Below are 27,378 nucleotides of genomic sequence, written 5' to 3'. Positions count from 1 at the left end.
GTTTAAAATCTATGCCTTACTATAACGAAGTGTAATTCATTCAGGCCAGCACTTAAGCACATCACTGACTTCAATGGAACTTAAGCATATTGTGACAGGTTGGGTCAGAGAAACCCCCTTGGGACTGTCACCTGATGTGCTGAGCCCGTTTTCCCTGCCCACTTGGGACTTCAGTACCCTGTCTTGTTGAGCCAGACACGCTAGTCTGCTGCAAACACAGACCCAAGTTCGAACCATGTCCCCCTAAAGCTGCAGACTTAACTGAAAACACCTTAAGAAGTGCTCCTGTCTCTAGCACCAGTTCCCAGTGAGATTCAACCCCCAAATAAATCCATTTAACTCTGTTAAAGCTTATACAGGGTAAACTCATAAATTGTCCACCCTCTATCACACTGATAGAGAGATATACACAGCTGTTTGCTCCCCCAGGTATTAATCACTTACTCTGGGTTAATTAATAAGCAAAAAAGTGATTTTATTAAGTATAAAAGGTAGGATTTAAGTAATTTCAAGTAATAACAGACAGAACAAAGTAAGTCACCAAGTAAAATAAAGCAAAACATGCAAGTCTAAGCCTACTACAGTTAAGAAACTGATTACAGATGAAATCTCACCCTCAGAGATGTTCCAATAAGCTTCTTTCACAGACTAGACTCCTTCCTAGTCTGGACCCAACCCTTCCCCCTGATACAGGCCTTGTTAGCTCCAGCTCAGGTGGAAACTAGGAGACTTCTCATGGCTGGAACCTCCTTTGTTCTCTTCTACCCCCTTTTATAGCTTTGGCACAAGGCGGGAATCTTTTCTCTCTCTGGGTCCCCACCCCTCCTTCTCAATGGAAAAGCCCCAGGTTTAAGATAGATTCTAGTGCCAGGTGACATGGTCACATGTCCTGTGAACCGCCCCCCCCCCAAGCCTTCATTCTTCCTGGCCTGACTCACGGGAAGGCTTGCAAATAAACAGAGCCATCTACAGCCAATTGTCCTCGTTGATGGGAGCCATCAAAATTCTAAACCACCATTAATGGCCCACACTTTGCCTAACAACAGTAGGACCTCAGAGTTATATTTTATATTCCTAGTTCCAGATACAAGAAAGTTACAGTCATACATTCATGCCTTTATTCCTCAGCTTTTATTTATACAAATAGGATGACCACACTCAGTAGATTATAAGCTTTGTAATGATACCTTACAAGAGACCTTTTGCATGAAGCATATTCCAGTTACATTATATTCACACCCATTAGCATATTTTCATAAAATCATATGGAGTGCAACGTCACACCCATGCTTAAAGTTAAGCACATATTTAAGTGCTATCCGGCATAAGGACAATTTCCTGAATCAGGGCTTTAACTGGGAAGGAAACTAGTACAATACCGAAGAGAATGAAATTAAGACAGCAGAAAATTTGACCCAATATCTTGTCACATGCTTGATTCTTTCTAGGATTTTATGTTATGTCTTCAATAGTTTATAACTTCTTTATTTCTCAATCAATTTTATCAATATTATCAACACATTCACAGGTACTCACTGAGCACATGCAATTTAAAAATCATTTTGAGTTATTGCGATATGAAAAATCTGAAAATGTCCCTGTTTTGTGAGAAACACCTGAATTCCCATCCAGATAACTAAAATAGGGATGAGCACAATTTTACCAACATTTTAAAACAAAGGATCAAGCATGAGAAATGTTGGCCAAAAGAATCATTTTTCCAGTTATGATCATCGGTAAATAGTAGGTGAGAATAAAATTGGCTCCTTAACCATACCTAGAATCATGATAGTAATATTGAATTGTACAATTAGATATATTGTATACTGGCGACAGTCATGTAAAAACTGTTCTAATCTGCCTTTGAAGTGAGACAAATAATGTTTGTATTTCCTACAGAAAAACAATGCCTGAGCCTGTGCTAAGAAATGAGTCTATCATTCAACAGCAGGAGATGCTTAAAGCAGAAGAAATCAATCGTTTTAGGGAGCTTCGACAGCTGGTTCTGGAACAAAGAGAAAAAGACCAAAATGCTCGCACATTATTGAAGCAAAATATACTTGAAATGTATGAGCATCTACAAGTAAGTCCATAGATAGGTTTTCTGTGATTTCAACCACCTATGCACACAAACCTATTTGGACTTCTATAATAAGTACACTTCATTAGAGTAAATGAGCCTGAAATTTCACTTGAACCATGGTTAAAGCACACAGTTCCCAGAAAAATATTAGTGTTACACAACATTGTAGAGATGATACTCTAGAATACATTTCTTGAGGTACCAAGTATCAGAGGGGTAGCCGTGTTAGTCTGGTTCTGTAGAAGCAGCAAAGAATCCTGTGGCACCTTATAGACTAACAGACGAAGAAGTGGGTATTCACCCACGAAAGCTCATGCTGCAAAACGTCTGTTAGTCTATAAGGTGCCACAGGATTCTTTGCTGCTTCTTGAGGTACTACATTCAAGGGGCACTACTTTGTAAATAACAGCGTAGCATGATGCTTCAAAGTGAGAGTAAGTGGAGTGTTTGGTACATACCTTTGTGTACGTACTAGATCTGGCATTTCCAGTTTGGCCCGGTTTTGATGCAGAGCCTGTAGCTTTTTTCCGTAAGAAAAGGAAACTTTGTAGAAAATAGAAAACTGGATTAACAAAAAAATAATCACTATTGATGTTTTCAAGTGAGATACTGAAGAAGCAGGAGCGGCTCTAAGCTTTTTTGCCACCCCAAGCACGGCAGGCAGGCTGCTTTCGGCGTTGCGCCTGCGGGAGGTCCCCGGACCCGCGGATTAGGCGGCATGCCACCGAAGGTAGCCTGACTGCCACCCTCACAGCGACTGGCAGGCCGCCCCCCGCAGCTTGCCGCCCCAGGCACGCGCTTGGAGCGCTGGTGCCTGGAGCCGCCGCTGTGAAGAATACAATATTGGTATGTTGCAGTCTTCCTGAAATCTGCATAAGGCCAGCTAGCAAACTAGTAGAGTTCTTAAGTCTTGCTGAAACACAGCTACAAACAATACACTCAGGAGATGGTACAACATTAGTGCAGTGTGTCAAGGTTGGGATCTATTTAATAGATGAAGTGGGTAAAGATACCTTAACAAAATTGACTTAAGCTTTAAGAGTCAATAAGGGCAATATGATTTTTGACAAGCAAGCCACAGTGATGCATTAATCACTATGAATCAAATGACCCCAGTCCTGATCTTTTAGAGCTGGATCAGAGCCAGTGAAAGTATCCTTCCAATAAGATGGAGTGATTTATTGAAGTCATTTTAATTTTCTCCTTCATAAAAGCTCCCCTATGCCATACTGAATAATGCACAGTACATAAACAGGCATATAAGATAAACTGACCAATTACACGCTGGCAACAGGTGAAAGGAGCTTGCAGGGCTGGGTCCTTAATAAAGCACACACAATGATTTTCAGAATTTACTAGTTTTTTTAGGTGCCTTATTTTTAGGTGCCCAACTTAGAACATCTTAAAGGGGCTTGATTTTTAGAGAGTTGTTGTTCAGCACTCAAAATCTTTAGTCACTTCGGAACATCGTGGCCACACTAATCAGCACTTAAAGTGTTTTCATCCATAGATCTCAGAGCACTTTACAAGGATAGCTAAGTATCATTACTGCTGCTTCTACAGATGGGGAATCTGAAGCATGGAGAGGTTAAGGGAAAAATTTTCAAAAGTGAGTTTGGGCCTAAGTCTCATTGAAAGTCAGAGGGACTTTGACGGCTTAGTCACTTTTGAAAATGGGACTTGGCAAAAAAAATTCAAAAGTGCTTAAATCTCATTTTCAAAAGTGAAAAAAGCTCCTAGGAGCTTGACTTGCAATGCTAATTAGGTCCCACCATCACTTCTGAAAATGGTTCTACGTCACTTTTGGAAAATTTTACCCTAAGTGACTTTTCTAAGCTCCCACAACAAGTGAGTGGCAGAACTGAGACTAGAACCAGGGGCCTGACCAGTCCAGTGCCCTATCCTCTATCCACACTAATTGCTTATGGTACTAGAAATGCTTTTAAAAAGAAGCTTTTTGTAAACTCCTTCCTCTTCTTCATGATGTGAAAGATCACCTGATTGTAATCACTAAGCAACTCTGACACAGAGCAGGATAGGACTATAGACAATGCATATGCATTAACAAGTAAGGGAGAAATTAAAAGTCCTCGATATAGTCAAGGTCAGAACAGGAGCAAGAAACATAAATGCAGGGTACACAACCTTATTATATATATGAATGCTCATTTGTTTGTGGGGGGTATTTCTTTTTGGATAGGTATCCTTAGATGAAGCACGAGGCAGGGTTCTCAGTGCTCGGGAAGCATACAGAAGTAAGTTACTAGAAGCTGAAGTCAAAAAACAAGAAGCACTAGTTGCCGAAGAAGCAGCCGTTCGAGCAGAGCAAGAGAAGAAAAGTCCAGATGCACAGAAAAAAAAGCAAGCAAAAAGTGCAGGGAAAAAAAAGTAACAGCCTGAAAGGTTAACTCTGCCCATTGTTTAGGAAAGAGAATTTATTTTTAATGATTAAAAGAATTATTCAATATTTTTCTAAGTCAACGTTTTGTTACCCAGAAAATGCAGTTTTTTCTCTTTTCCAGGTATTATTCCAAAATCCATCTAGCATTGCTTTCTTTTTAACATGAAAAGTTTGTAGTTTTCATATGATAAATGATAAACTGTAATGATATGATTATCTGTTTTAACTGAAATAAAATTTTACACTAAAATTATTCATGTTGTATCGGACTTGTTCTCCCAGTACTTCGTGTCTGTCCCCCCATTTTTCAATTAAAAAACAGTCAAAAAGAAGGCAATAACATCTCTGAAAGGATTGGATCAAAAAGAAAAGAGCTATTCTTTTTAATAGGGCACTAGGAATCAAGAAAAGTTGCTTAGCCTCATGTGGAAATTTCTCTAGCATTCCAAAATGTTTACAGATGTGCAGTTTCAAGGCCGTACCTAGGACCAGCTTCTTCTGTGGGCTTATACTCTTGACTTCACTAGAGTCACACTACGGGCTATTAGATTCTGTCACTGAACTTTGCAGAAACATGAACTCCTTCAGTGGACGATGATTTGAGTTATGCATACTAATTAAGTAGTACCCACACCATTCTATTTCATATGCAGAATTCAAAATGTTTAGAAAAGACTATCATACTAGACATCTCCAAGCTATTTGGCTACTAAAACTTCTTTTTTCTTCACATCTAGCTCCCCCCGTCACAAATTCTTTCAAATCCTATGATAGCTCCCTAGACTATGTCCCTCATGTCACACCATTAAGAATCTAGATTTATGGTTGTTCACTGAAAATTGTGAATTACTGGACCACATTACTCTCCTCCCCTTTTTTCTTCCTGTCTAGTTCTCATTTCAGCTTTTATGTAGTGTTTTTTATCTTTTGTGGGGGGCAGTGAGGAGGAGGCATTTCATGTTGAGGTCACTGCTCAGTGTAATTTATGTCCATAGGTCCCCTGGCGCAGTCCCTGATGGGCTTTCATCCAAGGGTCCTCAGGACAAATTATTTATTGGCCTCAGAGTGCAGCCACCAACTCTTGCTGGTGGCCGCTCTCCACTTTTCCCTAAAATATTTAATTAACTTTAGGAAAAACAAATAAAAACAAGTCTGCTATGAAAAGTGATACATGTCCAAATCATTGTAATGTATTTATTGCTAGCTACTAAGTCTGTTGTGAAAAGTGATATTAACAAACATACGTGTATCACTTTTCAGAGCAGACTTACTCAGCCCTGGCAAGCCTGGGGACAAATTAAGCCCTGGATGGGAGGTTGGGGGAGGCAGCAGGGGCCAGGGGCAATGGGGGTCGATGGCCGGGGGAGGCAGCGGGGGGCTGGAGCCTGAAGCCCCACATCAGAGGGACGGAGCCCAAAGCTGTGTAGCTGGGCCTGCCGCCATGTAGCCGAAGCCCAGGGCTGGCACGCAAAGTCCCACAGCCACCACAGGGCTGAAGCCCAAAGCCTGAACCCCACTGCCTCGGAGAAGGTGGGGAACTCACCAGCTGTCAGCTCCTCCAGCGTTGTGCCCCAGGTGTCTCCAGAGGGGGGCAGGGCCCAACCCCTCATGGGAGCCCCAGCAACCAAAGCGGTGCATCCAGGAGTAAGAGGAAGGGGGAGGGCCCCCTCCATCACATCCCAGGAGAATGTGGACACAAGAAAAGCCCCTGGTGGCCACATGCGGTCATGGTGGCTGCATCTGAGAACCACTGATGTCTACACTAGACAGTTTAGTGGCACATGTGTACTGATGCAGCTGTGCCACTGTAAGATCTCTCACGTAGCCGCGCTGTGCTGATGGGAGAAAGATCTCCAGTCGACATAATTACTCCACGCCCCCCCCCCAACAAGAGGCGGTAGCTGTGTCAGCAGGAGCAATTCTCCTGCCGACATAAGTGCTGGTGTGGACAGTGCAACTTATGTCGCTCAGGGGTATGTTTTTTCACACCCCTTCAGGACATAAGTTATACCTACATAAGCGGCAGTGTAGACATAGCCTTAGAGCCTTTGGAGCCTTGATTGGAATTTAAAGCTGTTCCCTATAGATAGAACCACTAGGGGTGTGCAGTGACAGTTACCTGGCCTTCTCCATGTAGGGTGAAAGCACTCATTAGAGCAGCTGCTTATATGGGTATAGAAGGTCCTTCACTGTGGGGTATAGTCATCACACATGAAGCTGGATGTTAGGCAATATCCAATCCTTGTAGAAAGAGACCAGGTTCAAAACTTTCTAAATCACAACAGCTAGAGCACGTGACTTGAAAACATTTTGCAGTCACTCAGTCATATTTAGCTGTTTGAGCAGCCATTGCAGAATATACCATTCCTCCTCTACTACTAAACACCAGCTATTCAGGTCACCATCACTTTGATCAACTCCTCATTAGTTGGTTTGAATCCCTTTGTTAAATTGATTTAAGGGCATAATCTGTGGGAAGGACATCTGTCATTCCACCCCCCACAGCACTAGCTGCACTGTTGTATGAGTCACATTTAAAAACTGTGTTTACTGTAAACACAGTTCTCAGCTGTAGCCAGATGGAATCCGAACAAAGTTTGGAGTCCAATGTGGAACAAATCAAATTAAAATTGTGGCTTTAAACTCAGTTGTTCTGACAGCAGATGATGCTAAAAGGTGACATTTCTTTTGTATCGCTTTTCTCTTTCCTCCTCTTCCCATTCTAGTGTGTTCCCACCCATTCCCTTGCTGATTGTTGGGCTTTCCAGCCTCCTTCGTCTCTTGAAGCATATCAGCACCCTCCTCCACTCATTCTGTGATGTTCCTTTTCCATTCTGTGCATTCTCTCTCTCTCACACACACACACCCTCTCCTGTGAAGCCCAGTCTGACACTCCACCCCCCCCCCTCGAGCCTGTTCCAATTAATTTTGTTGTGTATGCAAATAAGAATATGAAACCAGACTCCTGCTCGTATGTTGGCCACCTATATTTCAGAGCTCAGGAACCTAGTAAGTTTTGGTTTGTAGCTGTAGGCTGCAAATGAAAAACCTTGTCAGGACTGGCTCATTTTGTTCTCTGCATTTCATAATATAGCGTTATTATGCTATATTCAATACTGTTTCCATGGCAATGGCACGTGTTGACCTTTTTCTTGTGTGATTCTGCGATAAGACTTCTGTAGAAGAGGATGAGATTAAAGTGATCTTCTTGATGTCACTGCAAATGCTACTATGACATTCTGTTGTGGAAACTGAATCACTTCAAAAACCCATCAAAACAGAGAGGAAGTAAATTCGTATAAAGTGTCAAAAATGGTACTAATAATCCTCATGATGACAATGAATCACCGATTGGAATACAGTTACAAATTGAGTTAAACTATTGACAAATGTACTCAGCTCTTCATCATCAAATGCTGTTCTGATGCCATAAGCACAATGCTAATTGCCATAATTTCTCATTTTAAAAAGTAAAGTGGCACATGTAGTTCATGAAATGGCTCTATCAGTTCATCTGTCATTTTATTTTAGTGGGATGGAGTAAATTACTATACACATTGTGCCTGTTTAATTGAATATGCTTTGGAATGTAGGGCTGTACTAGGAGAACGGCATCAGTTTTACAAAATCCCCACACATACGGAATAAAAATATTCTCTTCGCTGCTGATAGAGATGGGAAGAAAATCAGCCTAATTTGGAGTGAGGTGCTTTTGGACTGTGCCAAAGATTCTGGGTAACTATACCCCAGAAACAGGTGATTGCTGAAGTTTCTAATGTACAGTAGTTTCATGCCCAATAAATCTACTCAGTATCTCACACATTTTATCAGGATCAATAGTCAATAAGCAGAAAAATGAGACACTGCTGAAATATACAGGAAAGTGGGTCAATTCTAGGGTTGCCACCCTTCCAGGATTGTCCTGGAGTCTCCAGGAATTAAAGATTAATCTTTAACTAAAGATTATGCTGTGGTGAAACCTCCAGGAATACAGCCAACTGAAATTGGCACCCCTGGTCAGTTCCAACCATGTCTGCTGCACAGGTTCATGAACCTTAAACTTTGAACAGTATGTTTTAATTTACCTGCTTGTCACCTATGATATGAAAACAAGCGTAACAAAGGCTATGTTACATTTTCACCAGGACAAACCATATTTCCATATTAGATTTAGGGATAACAGTGAGAATTTTGTGACGTTTAGATCTAACTCAGCATCAGCTCTGAATTTGTTATCCTGTGACATCTCTATTGTAGAAATATATTTCTAATAGCCAGTACAAGAAATGCCATTCTACTACTTTTATTACCGATTGTATGTTTCATGATACGGAAATATATAATATGGTGTAAAGTCTTGTATTTTCTCAAGATTCCTTGCAATGAAATTTGTAGAGCCATCAGACCAGGCTCAGGGCCAGAATCAGCAAAGCACATAAGCACATGCTCAATGTGAAGTCCATCCCTATTCAGTAGAGCAGGGGTTGGCAACCTTTCAGAAGTGCTGTGCCGAGTCTTCATTTATTCACTCTGATTTAAGGTTTCGCATGCCAGTAATACATGTTAACGTTTTTAGAAGGTATCTTTCTATAAGTCTATAATATATAACTAAACTATTGTTGTATGCAAAGTAAATAAGGCTTTTAAAATGTTTAAGGAGCATCATTTAAAATTAAATTAAAATGCAGAGCCCCCTGGACCAGATGACCAGGACCCAGGCAGTGTGAGTGCCGCTGAAAATCAGCTCGCGTGCCGCCTTCGACACCCGTGCCATAGGTTGCCTACCCCTGCAGTAGAGCAATTAAGAAATGTAGTCAATGGGACTCAACACATGCTTAAATCCTTTGCAGAAAAGGAATGGGCTTAAGCACGTGTGTAAAAATAAGCATGTGCTTTAAGTGTCTCTCTGAAACAGGCCGTTAGGGACTATGGTGATGAGCACCACAGAAATAGCTGTAAACAAGTATACTTGATGGGCTAACTGATAGACCAAGCATTAGAATGGAGATCTTCTGTTGTTTCTGAATGTTCTCCCATTCTGACATCACACACGGAAAAATGATTGCTGATAAAGTTTGCACACATCGATTTACCACTCCACCAGTTTTAGCCTTAGGGACTGGTCCTATATAAAGAGCTATTTAGATCACTATGTTGATTTTTAAGTGTAATTTAACTGTCTTGGGGTTTGAACATTTATGACACCTCTCCCCGCAACACTTTGTCCTGACTGTCCAGAAAAGAAAATGGTAATTGCCATCTCAACACATTGGGGTAGTGGAGAGCAGCCAACAATTAAAAAGTAATGGGGACTGGGAGTGATCTGTGCCCCACTGCTCCATAGCGAATGCAGGAGACACTCCAACATCCTGGTAAGATATTCTTTTGCTGTTTGTGTCATTTTTTTAACTCCTCAATATTCCTAGCCCATCCCCATCCCAATACCAATAAGCACACAGGAATGTTATGTGTGATAGTGGTAATTCCTACAGGTTATGTGTCTTGCATGAATACAACAGTTCCAAGAATGAAGAGCAGTGGCATGCCACCGGCAGGAGGCTTTTCTCCTCCAAACCAGCTCTGCATCTTGTGAGTTCGGACAATAACAGGCCATAAAGCAGTATTGCAAGTACCTTACAAATACAGTATCTGGTGAGCTATAATTTTGATTTACACAAAAATAATCAGAGGAGGACAGTGTTTTCTTATTTCACCTCCACCTTTGTAATGCTGTCTGCTACACTGAAGCACTGACGTCCTACATTGGTTTGACTGCTTTGTTTCACATATAGAAGGTTATACAGGGAGAAATTGTGCTATTCAATAAAAGCTTTGGAAATATTGGTCTAAGCTGAAAATAAACTACTTGGAAGAATGCAAATGGTTTAACCTTGTGGATCGGGTTTCCAATAATGCCTAAATAGTTACCAGAATTATCTCCAGTAGCCATTTCTAGTAAGAACAGAGGTTTGCTTCATTATCCAAGAGCAGCAATGAATAGCATCAGTAACATCAATACTTTATAAATAGCATCTACTTGTTAGTGAATTGGTGACATGTTTGGTCTTGGTTTTGGTTGCTCTACTTTTTCATTTCAGGATAACTGTTGAAATGATTGCAAAGAAATGCAGAAACCTAGAGAAGAAATATGGGGTCATCTCTGTGATGAGCTGATCACTTTAAATAACAATCTGTTGGTGCATGCTGCTGCTAAGCTTTAGGTATTGGTTTTCCCCTTTATCCATGGCTATCCAGCAGCAATCATGAGCTAAAAAGCATCCTTGTAATTAAACTGCATCTCCAAAGGTACCTGCGATGCACAAAATCATTTAGAGTCTCTTTTTTTAAAGGCAAATAGCTTCATTAAACTGAAAATGCCTTTTCCCATCTGCATTCCTTTAATTTGTCTAGAATTTGCATAATGAATTGCAGAAAACTTGACAAGTCTGTTCCAGGATGTCTTACATCTGAAGTACGAAGCCAAGCTGTGTGCTGTGAAATGACACTCAGTCTCAAGATGCCAATCTGCTCACCCCAGCAACAGGCAATCGTTGTCTAGACCAGCTACAACGTTTATACACACACACTATTATGACACCATTTCTCCTCCAACAGGAAATAGATTTGACAACGTATTTTGTCTGGCAGGAAACTTAAGGGAACAACTTTGCATATCTGAGCTGCTAGCATTTTAGTGGAATGACAGAAATCTCTCCTTTAGAATTCTGAACAGGTGTTTGACTCCAAATGCCCTTTGTTCCTTGTCTCATCCATTTCTTGGATGAACCCTACTTTATTCCCCCTATTTGCACAATTCAGGTAACTTATCTGTGATTAGATATTCTCGTTGTTTTCAGAAAAACAACATCTCCATGACATCACAGGGATGTGCCCACCTCAAAGGAAGATAAAAACAGAAAGACAAAAGAAAGCCAGGGAAGAGCAGAAGAAAGTCCACATGGTGCTGAGAGAGAGAGAAGAGCATGAAACAAAGGCATATTCAAATGCCACCTACAACAACAGTGGAAATAAAAGGAGAGAGAGATGTGGTCTGACCAGAATTGGGGCCCATTGATGTAAATGGAATTTAACCACATGCTTGGTGATGTAGTGAAGATGACAAATGGTCCGTTGTTAATCTGTGACTCTGGAGGCCCGGGGTCAATGCCCTGCTCTGCACAGATTTCCTGCATGATCCTGGGCAAATCAAGGCCAGGTTATTAACTGTATTTACGTATTGCTTCATCCAGCTTTGCAAGGCCTTAATGATTTAGGAGCCTTAGGGCACATCTACACAGCAATCAAGGATGCAATTTGCAGCTCATGTAGACATACCCCTGCTTGTTTTAATCTGGTCAGTCCACTAAATATAGCAGTGAGGCTCAGACTAGCAATGTGACCATGTATCCAGGGAGCTAGGCAGACTTGTACAGTCCACATTGAATTACACACACACACAGAGCTATTTTTAGCATGCTAGCAAGATTAAAGCTAGTATGGTACACCTACATACACTGCAAATTATACCCTAAAATCACAGCATAGGTAGCATAGGTGTACCCTATATCTCATTTTCAAAAGTGTTTCAGGCACGCCAGAACCTAAGTCCCACTGACTTTCAATGACGGTTGAATTAGGGCCTGGGAGCCTGAAACCTCACCACAGCCTTCCTGGGTGATCTTGGGCAAGTCACTTATTCCAACAGTTTCAAACCTGCGTGCCTAAAATACAGGGATCTAAACCCATATTTAGCTACCTTAAAAAAACGACTGATTTTCATAGGTATTTAGCAGCCCCAACTCCTATTGGAAAAAGGTGGAAGGCCAATGAGGGGGATGCAACTTCTCAGAATGCTCAGCCCTTCTGAAAATCTCATCACGTCAGATAGAAGCCTATATATGGATTTAGATGGCTAACTCTAGGCATCAAAGTAAAAACGGGGGCCTTCTTGGCTCAGAATCCCCCTCTGTAAAAGGTGGTTCATAATAGCTACATATCTCACAGGGATGTTCTCAGGATTAATTAGCTAATGGACCAGCTTGGCAAAAGGCCCCAAAGGAGGAAGAATTCACTCACGCTCCATCGTGTCACAAGGCACCTGTAAGGTTGCAATCTCTACTCATGGTGGGATCTTAGAGGCAGCAGTGTTGCCCGAAGAGTAAATAGTGCTAGATCTTATGGCTAAGGCATTGAGCTATGTCCTGATTCAGAGTATCCTTGCTGAAGCCTCCACATGTGAAGCCACAGCTGGAGCTACCAGCACAGACTGAAACTGCCCCATCTCAGCAGAGCCGTGGGCAAAGGGATGATAAAGGGGATGTCCATTTTGACATTACAGGTATAATTTTTTATACTACCCCTTCAAGAATGGCAGTGCTCAGTGACTGAGGGACAGGCCTGAAAAAAACAGTATAGATAGAAATAGTTAACTATATTGCAAGAATCTTGAGCAATTTCTGTGTTTTCTCTCTCAGCCCACAGAGAGCACCAGTGACGAGAAGAAATAGGGGATACAGTTTCTTCATGATGACAGAGCCACCCCACCCTTCAGAGATAGCTTCCTCTTGCCTCCTTCTTTGTCCTGGTCCTGAGCTTTTAGAGATATTTCTCTATCATGCCCCTAGTTGTCAAGAGGCCCAGTCCATGGGATAGAATTCCTGAAGACTGACAGACCAACAATTCAGAAATCTCTCACTTGGTCTTAGATGAATTTTGGTAGCAACTAGTTAGCTTTAAAGTTATAAGAACTTCATTTGTGCTTTCATTTTAAACTAAGTATTATGTCTTTATTAGAACATCTCAGTGATTCTAATTATGTTCTACATGGGAATACTTTTTATAAGTGATACTCTAAAAAGCTATAATTTATCCATATTATGTTTGAGAAGGATGCTCAAGTGAAAAGCAGTTACCTAGATTTCTGATTTTCTTTTTCTAGCCATATGTATCATTAGAGATTCTGATTTACTCCCAAAACAAACAAAAAAAAAGTTTTAAAAGCCAATAAAAGTTGCCAAGTGACGACTTTGTACTTGCCTGTCATATCATTTATGAGTTCCATGTACTGAAAAGAAGGAAATGAAAAGTCAAGAATACAAGGCATTATCCATCTCCTATTTCCAGTTGTTCCACCTACTTTAATGGGAACCAGATTCTCCATTGCCCTGTACCTTCTGCGGTCATTGAAATGTGTGCTAAGTGTGTGCACAATACTACCATTCTGATTTAGTAGCATTTTATGCCCACTTGGTACCAGTGTACCAGACCACACAAGCTGCAGGATAATGGAAAATCAGGCCTGATAAAACTTAGGGGGCGAAACCTGAATCTGGAAATAGGAGTTTTGCCATTGACTTCAATAAGGCCAGGATTTCATCCACAATGTGCTCATAATGTACATTATAAAATATATATGAGTTGGGGTGTTAAGCACCAAGTAATTTTGCCCCAGAGACTGTCACAATGTAATTACAGTCCGGAGAAACAAGGATCCAGGAGGCTAAGTTATTAATGAGTTTCCTCTTGCTATTATTTGAGGAATATGAGACCACCTTTTGGCAAACAACGGTTCTGACCAGGACTTAGACAAGGAAGAGAACACCAAGTGCTGCATGTTCCTGGTTGTGAGATGAGCATGCTCCAGGCACACAAACTTGGACACTCTGAAAAAGTTTTACTGTATACCAAGGAAAACAACCTGGCTTTGCCCATTATGAAGCCTGGCAGGGTTTTGGTTTTTGAATAAACTATAACTCTTTTCTTTTGGACAGTAAAAGCAGAGGAGCACCTCCGGAGAGACACAAGTAGGGGTATCCTCATCAGCACTTGCTTTGTTGAAGATTTTCAACTCAATTTGCCAAGAATTATCACAAAGGACAACCTAAGTAACCACAAAAGCTGGTGCCTCATTGCTTCCTAATGCATTCCAGAATCGTTTTCACGGGTTGCAGCAGGGAATCTCAGTAGTGTGGATGTGCTGTAAATGATATTTTTTTTAGTGAAGAGCTAGAAAATGTCATACCAGATCTCTGACCTGAAGCGCTTAAGAGCCCTTGGTGTAAGCAAGGACAGTACAATTAACAAAGGGGCAAGACTCACCCTCGAATCACTTAACCTAGAACAGTGGTTCTCAGCCTGTGGCCCATAGGCCTCTTGCAGCCCAATCAGCACAAAGCTGCAGTCCATGTGACATCCTCAGGGCATAGAGATAGTATTGAATGCAGCCCACATAACACATTGTGGGCCACATATGCAGCCCACAATGGTAAATAGGTTGAGAACCACTGATCTAGAACCTGAACCATAGCATTATTAAATCTTCATGAGCATGACTGTTGCTTGGAAGAATCAATATTAATCGAGATTGAAATGAACACATGATCAGAAATGTGAATCGTGTCAGTGCCAGCATGTACTAGATGCACTGCCAAAGATGACACAGAGAAGAACGCATTCAACTTAGCTAATGACCTGTGAACATCGGTGTTGAACTGTCGCTGAATGACATCCAAAATTAAACAATTGTATTTATCAGTTATCAAAACACAATATAACTTTGAGGGTGTTTTGAGTCGCACAGCTGTGCACTCTACCTGCATCAAATAACCTCTAGCCACCACTCTCCAGAAAAATAAATGCCAGCTCTCTCAAAGAATGAACTAAAGGTTCTTTGCCATCTTCACAAAAGAAATAATCTTGGTCAGAGTTTTGGGAGAGAGAGTTTTTAGCCTTTATTGTAGGTTTAATATTCATCAACATTCTATATCAGATATAATGTCTCTTCTGCCAAATTTACTGTTTACTGCAAACTCTATTAATTGAGGGCTACATTTGCCTACAGCACCCAGAGCTCTGTCATGTCTGTCAGATCACATAGCTTCTTGATTCAGGCAAAGACAAGCATCCCTCAGGCAGACACAGGAGATATAGCAAAGACTTCCCTCCCTCAGTTCTAAAGGGTTAAACACACTTTGTGTGGAAACTTAAAGCCAAGAACCAAAGCTGCAATGCATAGCATCAGACTCAGGCAAGCAGCTGCATAGCTGACCAAACTAGGATGACCAAATGTTAAGGGGAAAATATTGGGACTGCCACGGGGGTGTGTATGGGTTTTTTTGTTTGTTTGTTTTTACACTCACCTGTCTGGGAGTTCGGCAGCAATTCAACAGAGAGCCCTTCAGTCGCAGGTGGTCTTCGGCGGTATTTCAGCGGTGGGTAATAAATCTTGCTGCCAAAGACAGACGCACCTGCCGCTGAAATACCTCCGAAGATGGTCTGCGACTGAAGGACTCTCCGCCGAATTGCTGCCGAAGACCAGGAAACAAAATATCGGGACAAATGGCATCCCAACCGTACTCTGGTCGGGATGCGGGACAAACTCCTTAAAATCGGGACAGTCCCAATTTTATCGGGACGTCTGGTCACCCTAGACCAAACACACACCAGCAATTTCTGCATTTGTTCACTAGAGGGAGTCATCTCTGTATGTGCCTTGTTTTTAAGTAGTGAAGCTAACTCAAGCTTTTTCAGTTTACCAATTAAATCAGCCCTGTCTGCTTGAAGCTTATTTGTGTTGCATCCACACCTCTGACAAACATAACCATTTCCACATGTATGCCACCTTAGTGCTAAGTTACTGATGAAAAGAGCTCTAGGTAAGACCTGTATTATTGATTAGCTCCCCACCCCCATGGGAATACATCAGCAAATGAAAGCCCAAGAGAGAAATGCTGACTCTTCAGCTGAGCTGGGTTTATTTCTGAGGCATTAGAGGCAGGATAGCTATCTTTTTAGTCTTCTATTTAACCTACAGCAAAATATGTACTCAGTTTTGAGTAGTCCTATAAATAAACTGAATAAACAGACTGAATAAAAATACATATCTGAAAGGCAGTGGCCTGCAAAATAACAAAAACATACTGCTTTTAGCTAGACCCTGTTTTGGCTTAGCCCAGCCACTGAATTTGAATGCACTGTAAGTATTCTGTATTGCTCTAAAGTATTGTGCATAGTTGATGATATATATAATTGTTGTGCAGTAAATTCCAGGCACATTTATTACAGCAACAGTATAAATCTTCACTAGCATAAACTTCCATGAATTACTTACATTTTTTGCATAAATGCCTTGGCTCTCTGAGACTTAGAAGACTGTATTTACCTAGTGTGTTGCTTTTCTTTTTCTATAACTCATAGGTGACCTCCTTGCCCCTTAGCAAGGAAGACAATGAGACATAGTGATTGTGTATCAGGTTACACTGTACAAACAGACCAACATGTTCCAAATCAGTTACTTAAACCTAGGTATCTAATTAAAAGGGGTCTGTTTTTCTGGAATGCTGAGCGCTTATGCTTCCCATTCACTTCAAATTAAGCCACTGGGTAAAATCAACTATTTCAGCTGCTTAACTCTGGCTGTAGGTACCTCACTCCGAAAATGTTGGCTGGTATCACAGCACATTTGTATGCTCTTACTGGACATGACACTGTCATTTAAAAACAGACCCAGAGATGAATCAATGTGAAAAATTTTAAACAACTTCACTGTTATTTTCAGTGGCATTTCCTCCTTCTGTTTATGATGATCAAGATCATGCCTTGGAGATCCAGGTAAAAAGGGCCCTCTGTGCCCAGTGTGCAACTGTCATTTCCAGACCATGTGCACCTGCCTGGCCCTGTAGAAGTCCTTCTGCTGGGATGACACATAGTTCAGTATCTGGAGGTAATGGGGTGGGAGAAGAGAGGAGATCTAGGGTTTGCAGGTGTGACTGGGGTCCCAATGGGGGCCAGCTAAGGTCAGTCAATTAGAGTGAACTGTAAAGAATGGGGCAGACAATCCCCAAAGCTGGTGGATATTTTTAATACTCGGCTTTACCAAGTCAGCACCTCCCTGGTTGCCCAGAAACCAACAACACAGTTCCCTTAAAGTGATTCAGCCGCAGGCCTCCATCCAAGTACCAATATAATGAAGTCACATATAATGAAGATTTTTGAAAATCTTATTTTATCATATAAAAAAAAAAGGTTCTACCAATCCCAAAGGATCAGACACATTACCTCCCAGGTTAATGAATATTCCAGATCATATCCAAATACATGCTACAGACAATTCTTATTAATTAAACTAAAATTTATTTAAAAAGAAAAGGGAGAGACTCAAACTTCCCCGATGAAGCTTAAGCAGATCTGAGATAAAAAGGATCAGGACCCAAGGATCGTCTATACAATTTCAGCTCTTCTTTGACAAGTTGGAGTCCCTGGGGGAACAATAGGTAATCGGGGCATCTTTGAAGTGGGTCCATTGTGGGTACTAAGCTATACGAAATAGCAATTATTTTTAATCACCTGTTCCTCCATCATTCACCGATGGTTTACTATACATTTCAAAGAGAGATGAATACAGAGATATCCCATGTTTACAATTCATTTAAATACTAGGATGTTCTTTCACTCTCTGAATTAACAGAATACAGCATAGACAGGGACTGTTGATTATATTGTTGACCCTACTCATATATATGTAAATACACAAAAACACAAACATTATCTTCCCACATGTCTTTAAGGAGGTTGAGTTTGAGTCATTTATTTTGCAGGATGTTTAGCCCTTTCTGACCCTGCACCACAGCAGGATTCTTTTTCCCCTCAGGGTAAGTCTGCATAAGTTACAGTATTGTTGTTGTTGTTATTTATTTATATTACCATAGTGCTTAGGAATCCTAATCATGGACCAGGAGCCCATATGCTAGGCACTACACAAACACAAAACAAAATGGTAGTCAAGCTGCACTTACAGGATTGTTAATGTTAATCTTTCAATCCCAGGAAGGCTCCAGGGCAACTGCAGTCCAAGGGCTCCCCTTGATACACAGCTTGAAAATCTAAGTACGCTCAAAAATGCATACAAAAAAGTGAACAGAATGTTAGGAATCATTCATAAAGGGCTAGATAAGAAGACAGAAAATATCATATTGCTGCTATATAAATCCATGATATGCCCACACCTTGAATACTGCAAGCATCTCAAAAATGATATAATGGAATTAGAAAAGGGCAACAAAAATGATAGGGGTATGGAATGGCTGCCATATAAGGAGAGATTAATAAAACTGGGCCTTTTCAGCTTGGAAAAGAGATGACTAAGGGGGATATGATAGAGGTCTATAAAATCATGACATGTGGAGAAAGTAAATAAGGAAGTGTTATTTACTCCTTCTCATAGCACACTACACACAGTTAATCTATGGATCTCCTTGCCCGAGGATGTTGTGAAGGCCAAGACTATAACAGGGTTCAAAAAAGAGCTAGATACAGTCATGGAGGATAGGTGCATCAATGGCTATTAGCCAGGATGGACAGGGATGGTGTTCCTAGCCTCTGTTTGCCAGAAGCTGGGAATGGGTGACAGGGGATGGATCACTTGATGATTCCCTGTTCTGTTCATTCCCTCTGAGGCACCTGCCTTCCCAACATTGGCTGCTGTTGGCAGACAGGACGCTGGGCTATATGGACCTTTGGTCTGACCCAATATGACCGTTCTTGTGTTCTTATGTGTACAAGCTGTGCTGTGCAGGTGCCACAGCATGCAAAGGTGCAGGAGCAGCTGTATGTTGGGCAGCAGGGAGGCTCCCTCCCCCCCACTCCAGCTCTGTGAGTTTGGGGATTGGCACACCCAGCCTCTTCCACTGGGGATAAAACTTGCAACCCTGCCCATTAAAAGAGACAGAAGGAAATGCCCTGATTTCCATGCCATTCTGTGGGATATTTTTGCATAGGGGAGAATGGATCCCTACAAGAAAACACTGTACAGTTCACACTGGACTGGACCATTTTACTCCTGCTCACCAAGTGAGCTGCTGGACACCTGTAGCTTAAGGCAGCTGTGATTTGTTTTGTAGTTGGAGCCCCACCTGTTTGCTGCCACTCTCTGAGGGGTTTTCACACAACAGCATGACCTTTCCCTGCAGTTTATGAAACTGTTCGATTTTAATATTTTGTTTCCTTTCAGCAACTACTCTAATTACAGCATTAAGTACTTCAGTGAACCATTTAGATTTGATTATTTTCCGCTTCGTGTTGAAAATGTCAACAAGCACCGTGGGCTCAGAGGATTCCATCGTCTCTCAAAGGAGTGGGAGGCAGAGAATAGTCTCATCATGAGCTTTGTGGGTTGTGCAGCCATAACCATGGTAAATTTTTTTCTCAGTGCAGGGACAACAAAATAGGATCCTAGATGATCATGGGGCCTTTTGAGGGATTTTAAATGTGTTTGTGTCGAAGTTTGTATCAAAACATGGCATTTGCTTAATGATGAATTTTAGGATTGAGATTTTTCAAAATCAACCACTGAAATTAATAGGGACAATAACGCTAGCGCCCCTATAGCTGGCTTTGGAAGCCTCAACCTATCAGCCTAGATATAACTAAGAGCATGTAGGACAGTGTTAATATTTCAGTCCTTACCCATGCAAATGTCCCACTGAAGTCGGTAGGAATTTTGCATGAGTCAGGACTCTGTATTTGCAAGATTGAACAAGGCTATTTTCTAGCAATAGGCTCCCTACTGTGATCTGTCTTCGCCATTCATTATATGTAGCAGCTTTAACAAACCATATTTGCTTTCTTTTCTTCCACAATAACATCATAAGAACTAAAAGGGTAACAATGTAGCCTTGCTAAATGTACTCACTCTACCCTTCTAGTGCAAATACATTTTTTTGGGCAGGCAAGTAAACTATCATTCTTTTGTTTCATTTTCATGATAAGATGCGGGTAAGTAGAATTTGTGTAAGAGCTAGTAAATGTTCATGGTTATTGTAAAAAGCTGGGTTAGCATTACATAGGAAAAACTATCCCCAACCTGGTGTATCATATACCAGAAATACCCAAAACCAATAAGTGGAGTGAAAAGTTACATTGGCTGGCCAGAGGATGCAAGTTTGTACAGTCTGTGTTATGTGCCAGTGGGGCAGGTTAAAAATAGAAAATTCAAACAGCTGATCTTAGTGTATTTCAGATGTTCTCTGTCAGGGGAAGGGCCTTAAATCAGGAACCCCCAGCTAAGTCAGTTTGGTTTAGTTTGGAGGACCAGACATGACCTCTTTTTTGGTCCTCCGATCTCCGGCCGGATGAATTTTTGAAATATGAACAAATATCTGTGATTTTTCCTTGCTTGTCCTTTTTCCCAACATTGATTCTGATAGAACTCCAGTTCCCAGCATGCCCTACTAGTGGTGTGCATATTTACTGGTTTGCCACCCTTACTTCTGCCTTCAGAACTGGGCAGCCAGAGAGCAGCAGCTGCAGTCTGGCTGCCCAGATCTGAAGCCAGAACCGCTGCCAGGTGCAGAGCAGAAGCAGGAGTGGCATGATATTGACTGTTGAGTCACTGAAAGGTATCCTACTTGCACAGCACAACTTCAGGCACACACCTTGCAAAGACCTTCATGGCTACTTGATGAGCAATCAACCACTGCTGAGAAAGCTAAGTCTACAGAGAAAGAGTCACAACAGGAAGAAGCGCAGTAGGAAAGGACTGAATGCATGTAAAAAGGTACATATAAATTTGATTTGCTTTCATTTTTGAGGCCATTACACTTGTTATTTATAAATGTTAGATATTCAAAGTAGAAAGGAACTGTACAGTAGAAACTCTACCATCCTTCCCCTTCTCCCTCCAATTCCCCCTCCTCCTGGCAGTGTCCTCTATTTGGGAACTTGAAATATGGTAACCCTTGTTTAGTGAAGAATTGCTCCCAGTATCTCCCAATTGCTTGTTAAAATAAATATATAGTCTGGCCCTGATCGTGCAATCTGATCCATGGAGATGGACACCTGAGCCTTTAAGGATCTCCATGGACTCCAGTGAGGTTCTGCATGGGCCTAAGGGTCCATCCACATATATCAGAGTATAGGATTGAGGTTCAGAGCTGCAATCTCAGATATTTTTTGGACTGACATTTTTTCCTTCAGTAAAGTTGAGAGTGGGGCTGGCACACCAACCTTGCTAAACTCTAATCTTCAACATTTGTACATTTGTAGGCATATACTAGCATTGCCAGAAGTAAGCAGCCAGTTCTCAGTGGATTTCTCCTGGAAATGAGATTGCAAATGTCTGACAGGCCCCACTATAATGACTTATTCTTTCTCTATTTCCTGCATTTCTCTTAAAGAGAAATTGTCACACTGAGGAATACTTTCACCTAAAAACATAAAATCATTTTACTTTCATGTGTTTTCATTGTCTACCCTGGCCAACATTTTTCCAACGTATGAGCCTAACTTTAGGCACCTAAATAAAACTGGACTGATTTTCAATCGGAGCTTCTGGAGATTTTGTCCATTGCGGGTAGAGATATAGCCTATCGTTACATGGCATCTGAGAACATCACAACCATTAACGGCTTTATCCTCACATGTAAAGAAGTGTCACTATTAATAATAGTTCCCAAAGATCCCAGCCAAGATAGGGAAAGGAAGTATTATTATAACCGAGGGCTTGTTTTCACTACCTGAAGATCGACGCTGCTGCAATCGATGCAGCAGGTGTCAATTTAGTGGGTCTGCTGAAGACCCGCTAAGTCAATGGCAGAGCACTCTCCTGTCGACTCTGGTACTCCAGCTCCCCGAAAAGAGTAAGGTAAGTCAACCAGAGAGAGTGAAGACACTGGGGTAAGTTGACCTAGGCATGTTGACTACAGTGACGTTATTCACATTGCGTAACTTAGGTCGACTTCCTGCGGTAGTGAAGACAAGCCCTAAGAGAAGTGACTTGGTGAAGATCACATAGGCAGAAACAGGAATTGAAGCCAGATCGTCTGAATCCAAATCCAGTGACTTAACCATAAAATCACCCTTCTTTTCATGCTATTCAATGGTATACAAAACTTCAGAGCTCAGTAGAAGAATCCCCTTAGCTGAAAGAGCATTGGCTTTATTTTGCTAGCAGGGAAAGTCCCTGTAATTTAAAGTAAATTCAACCTTTCCTCACCTTATTTTAAATGTAAGAAGTGTGGTTGCCTACTGTGCAACATCTTGCATTAATCAGGAAATGACTGTCACTAGGGGGAAAAAAGGCCCAGGGAGCTGGATTTTAAACTTCCATCTGGAGAGGGGACTCCAAAATAAGCTAAGCTCCCAAAAATTAACTTCTGTGTGAGGATCATTTCATATGACAAGAATGACATCTAGTGGTAGGAAAAAACTGGTTAATTGCACTCTAAGGGCCAATGTCTGCTCATTGACTTCAATGGGATTGTAACTGAGGGGAAAATTTAGCTGCAGATTTCTAGTGCTATACCAAACAACCTGATACTGAATGTATGTTGTGGAACTTATTTTAGCTTGTGTACTTGTAGGATTTATTTTACTCAGGCTAATGGAAAATGAATACCAGCCAGTCAAATGTAACAGGGCAATGAATAGTAATAGGTCATTGCCTAATGTTTTTCTCTCCCCTAACGAGGCACAGAAATGTCCACCAGCTGTACAATTAACATTAACATAAGTCTCATTCTGCTCTTTTCCCACCACACATTCTTTTACAGATTTAAGTGAGAATTTAACAGGACAAAAGGCTTTTTTAAAAGGGACCCTTTCTGGCAGTTAATTTTACAGCACCCAGTGGAGGAATTGATATCAGGTATTTCCCCCATCACTAGCGGACTTTACTTAGGACGATCTACGTTCTTCCAAACTCGTTCCCCTTCTTTTGTGCACAAAAAGATTCCGCAGTGAAACATTTTAAATGGTGATTCTCATCTAGTTAGATGAAGTCAGAAGGAGCTCAGACAGTGCATCACCAGGCCCTTCAGTGGGGAGTCCATATGGACTTCCACACTGAGGCTGAAAAGTACTGATTGGCTGTAGCCTTTCTGCATCTGACTTTACATTATGTCCATTCACTTTGGATGAAAGTCACCCCAGCCCAGAGGAGCCAGCACAAGGCCTAGGTACTGCTGAACTCTTCCAAAAAGGACATCACAAGTCAGCTCCCCCAAACAATGAGTGGCTTAAAAATCAGGAGTTTGGGGTTTATTTTAATACATTTTGGGTATTTTTCTTTGCCTTCCAGTTTCTTAGCTTGTAGAGTACATCAGGTTATATTTTCAAGCTTTTATCCACACCCATGAGAGCTAGAAACTGACTTTTTTTGTAAAATGATAGTGGAGGTTCTTTTGTATTCAGATGACTCTAGGAGCTGGAGATGAAAGAAACTCCCCAATAATGATTTTTTGTTTTTAGGTGAAAGTATTCCTCAGTGTGACAATTTCTCTTTAAGAGATATGAAGGAAATAGAGGAAGAGTAAATCGTTATAGTGGGGTCTGTCAGACATTTGCAATCTCATTTCCATGAAAAATCATAGAATCATAGAATATCAGCGTTGGGAGGGACCTCAGGAGGTCATCTAGTCCAACCCCCTGCTCAAACCAGGACCAATTCCCAACGAAATCATCCCAGCCAGGGCTTTGTCAAGCCTGACCTTAAAAACCTCTAAGGAAGGAAATTCCACCACCTCCCTAGGTAACCCATTCCCGTGCTTCACTAGCCTCCTAGTGAAAAAGTTTCTCCTAATATCCAACCTAAACCTCCCCCACTGCAACTTGAGATCATTACTCCTTGTTCTGTCATCTGGTACCACTGAGGACAGTCTAGATCCATCCTCTTTGGAACCCCCTTTCAGGTAGTTGAAAGCAGCTATCAAATCCCGCCTCATTCTTCTCTTCTGCAGACTAAATAATCCCAGTTCCCTCAGCCTCTCCTCATAAATCATGTGCTCCAGCCCCCTAATCATTTTTGTTGCCCTTCGCTGGACTCTTTCCAATTTTTCCACATCCTTCTTGTAGTGTGGGGCCCAAAACTGGATGGACAGAGTACTCCCTATGAGGCCTCACCAATTCCAAATAGAGGGGAATGAGCACATCCCTTGATCTGCTGGCAATGCTCCTACTTATACAGCCCAAAATGCCATTAGCCTTCTTGGCAACAAGGGCACACTGTTGACTCATATCCAGCTTCTCGTCCACTGTATAACCCCTAGGTCTTTTTCTGCAGAACTACTGCCTAGCCACTCGGTCCCTAGTCTGTAGCAGTACATGGGATTCTTCCATCCTAAGTTCAGGACTCTGCACTTGTTCTTGTTGAACCTCATCAGGTTTCTTTTGGCCCAATCCTCTAATTTGTCTAGGTCCCTCTGTATCCTACCCCTACCCTCCAGCATATCTACAACTTCTCCCAGCTTAGTGTCATCTGCAAACTTTCTGAGGGTGTAATCCACGCCAACCTCCAGATCATTAATGAAGATATTGAACAAAACCGGCCCCAGGCCCCAGCTTGTTACCGGCTGCCAACTAGACATGGAACCATTGATCACTACCAGTTGAGTCTGATGATCTAACCAGCTTTCTATCCACCTTGTAGTCCATTCATCCAGCTCATACTTCTTTAACTTGCTGGCAAGAATACTGTGGGAGACCATATCAAAAGCTTTGCTAAAGTCAAGGAATAACACCTCCACTGCTTTCCCCTCATCCACAGACCCAGTTATCTCATCATAGAAGGCAATTAGGTTAGTCAGGCATGATTTGCCCTTGGTGAACCCATGCTGACTGTTCCTGATCACTTTCTTCTCCTCAAAGCGTTTCAAAGTTGATTCCTTGAGGACCTGCTCCATGATTTTTCCAGGGACTGAGGTGAAGCTGACTGGCCTGTAGTTCCCCGGATCCACTGAGAACTGGCTGCTTACTTCTGGCAATGCTAGTAGAGATCTGTATGCCTACAGATGTATAAATGTTGAAGATTAGAGTTTAGCAAGGTTGGTGTGCCAGCCCCACGCTCAACTTTACTGAAGGAAAAAATGTCAGTCCAAAAAATAACAAGAGCTGGCAATGCTATAAAATGGATTCTGCCAATGGAGAACAAGAGTCAAGTCTGCAGCTTCTCCTTTTTAAATCAAAATCATTCTTTGAGGTGAGGCCATATGGTACAAAGTGATTGGTGTATAATTCAGTGCTGTAAAAGCATCAAGCTCTGAGGGGGTGTTTGTCACCTCCTTTTACTGCTTGTTTGTGGTTTGGGGAGGGAGATATTCAGAGCCTGTGTGGACTCCGTTCTCTTCTGGGAATTTTCTGTCTGCCCAGTGGACTGGTAAATGTGCCACTAGAACAAGAAAACAACCCTGTCTGAAATGCTTCCCATCTGATAGTAATTCTATTTTTTCCTGAAGCCACCAGGGAAGGGGCAGAAGTGGGTTAAGACTGAGCAAGACTTGAATCCACAAACATTTTATCCCCCTCCTGGACAACTAATAGTATATTCTGTGCACACTGGTCACGAGGCAGTAACGTTACTCCCAGGCACTCTTTTCCCCCTGCTCCGGTCTTGAAGGTCATATAATTTGTCCACCATGTATTTCTTCCTCTTCAGCCGGCCTCATCACAGACGTCCAGTTAACAGCCACCAGCGTTTAACAATGCCACCTACTGCTCAAGGATTCACTCTTCTGAGTGTAGAGTACATATTGACAAGATTCAAGCATCCAGCGCACAATCCTCCCCTGGAGAGAGGTTGCGGGAGATGCCACCACAGCTCACTTGTCCTCCCCTCAGTGGCTACATCACTTTTCACAGAATTAATGGCAATGCCGGAATACATGGAGTTTTCTCTTTGAACAGGCCTAGCAGGTTAAAGCACAGAGGTTACTCCTGAGGAAAGGTACCATCTCAGAAGGGAGGAAGGATGAAATAATTCAAGCTGACATGAAAAGCTGTCGGATGTTTGCATAATGCAGTCTGTGTGAGCAGGTTGTTGACCAGCCAGTAGCCAGCAAGACTCCTCTGGGCAAATCAAGGGAAGCATAACACACGGAAGCTTCCCCTGTGTCTTTCTCGGTTCAAAGCAACAAAAGATACTAATCAAAAGCAACCAATTCTTGCTACCTGCCAGCTAGTCTCTCTCTCTTTTTAAAGGCTGACCCCTGTGAGCTTCTGAAGAGCTCTTTCATCTGTCAGCCTGCCTGTGTCAGCATTAATAAAAGGCTCTCAGCTGCTGATCATCCCTGCTGATATAATCTCAGGAGAAATTAGCCAGGCAAAGCATGCTGCTAAGGAGAGAAAGCGTCGAAAGGAAAGTAATCATAGGAACACTGAAGAGAAAAAATGAGTTCAGAAAAAGTGAATGGGACACTGTCAGCCTTAGAAAGAATATATTTTTAGAATGATGAAACAGTTTCAAACCAGTTCCTAGGGCCTGATCCAAAGTCCAGGGAAGTTACTGGAAAGACTCCCATGGACTTCAGTGGACTTGGGATCAGGCCCCTCATGAAAAAGTGTCACCCTCACAACTGGCATTCTATTGTTTTCAAAGAGGCTCAGTCGATGGGCGTAGAGACTGAAATATTCCCTCATGTACAGTGATGAAAGTTAAGGGCAACATAATCAAGCTTGCACTGCTACTGTCCATGCCTTCCTTATTCTGAGGATAACAGATTCTAATACCCGTACTCACAGTGAGTAGGATCCTATTCCATGGGTGGTCTTACTGAAGTCAGTGGGAGCATTTTAGGAATAAGGTACTATTCTCCATAAGTAAGGGTGTCAGAATCTGCTCCATGATTAGGGTGACCAGACAGCAAATGTGAAAAATCGGGACGGGGGTGGGGGAGGGGGGTGATAGGAGCCTATATAAGAGAAAGACCCAAAAATTGGGACTGTCCCAATAAAATCAGGACATCTGGTCACCCTATCCATAATAGTCACTTAGTCAGGGAATTGATCAAATAGAGCATTATTTTTAAAATAGCATAAATTTAGTGCTGAATAACCAATTCCTCACCTGTCTTATTAGACACATTTTAAAAATCTGATTTACTTTCCATTTGTGTTGTTTACTTGTTGC

General features: G+C 41.8%; 1 protein-coding gene and 1 long non-coding RNA gene across 6 annotated transcripts in view; both read left to right on the top strand.

The window, feature by feature from the left end:
- ADGB (androglobin) overlaps nt 1–4,651 on the top strand; it is a 222,810-nt gene extending 218,159 nt beyond the window's left edge. For 3 of the 4 annotated variants that reach the window (XM_039532471.1, XM_039532470.1, XM_039532469.1), the window contains 2 exons: nt 1,900–2,083; nt 4,284–4,475. In XM_039532471.1, the coding sequence (XP_039388405.1) occupies nt 1,900–2,083; nt 4,284–4,475 (376 nt within the window). Of the gene's footprint in view, nt 1–1,899; nt 2,084–4,283 lie in introns of all 4 variants that reach the window. The other variant, XM_039532468.1, reaches the window with a different exon arrangement.
- A 4,924-nt stretch (nt 4,652–9,575) lies between these two features.
- Nucleotides 9,576–26,123, top strand: LOC120401910. Of its 2 annotated transcripts, XR_005596831.1 has the most exons (6): nt 9,576–9,856; nt 9,977–10,136; nt 18,080–18,133; nt 19,492–19,672; nt 20,896–21,036; nt 25,909–26,123. It is a non-coding gene; the product is annotated as an uncharacterized LOC120401910 (long non-coding RNA). The 2 variants fall into 2 exon arrangements; XR_005596832.1 differs by lacking the exons at nt 18,080–18,133; nt 19,492–19,672; nt 20,896–21,036; nt 25,909–26,123 and adding exons at nt 11,342–12,822; nt 12,959–13,347.
- The last annotated feature ends 1,255 nt before the right edge of the window (nt 26,124–27,378 follow it).

Source organism: Mauremys reevesii, linkage group 3 (assembly GCF_016161935.1).
Source record: "Mauremys reevesii isolate NIE-2019 linkage group 3, ASM1616193v1, whole genome shotgun sequence".
Classification (NCBI taxonomy): Eukaryota; Metazoa; Chordata; order Testudines; family Geoemydidae; genus Mauremys; species Mauremys reevesii.
This window is presented reverse-complemented; position numbering and strand designations above follow the sequence as displayed.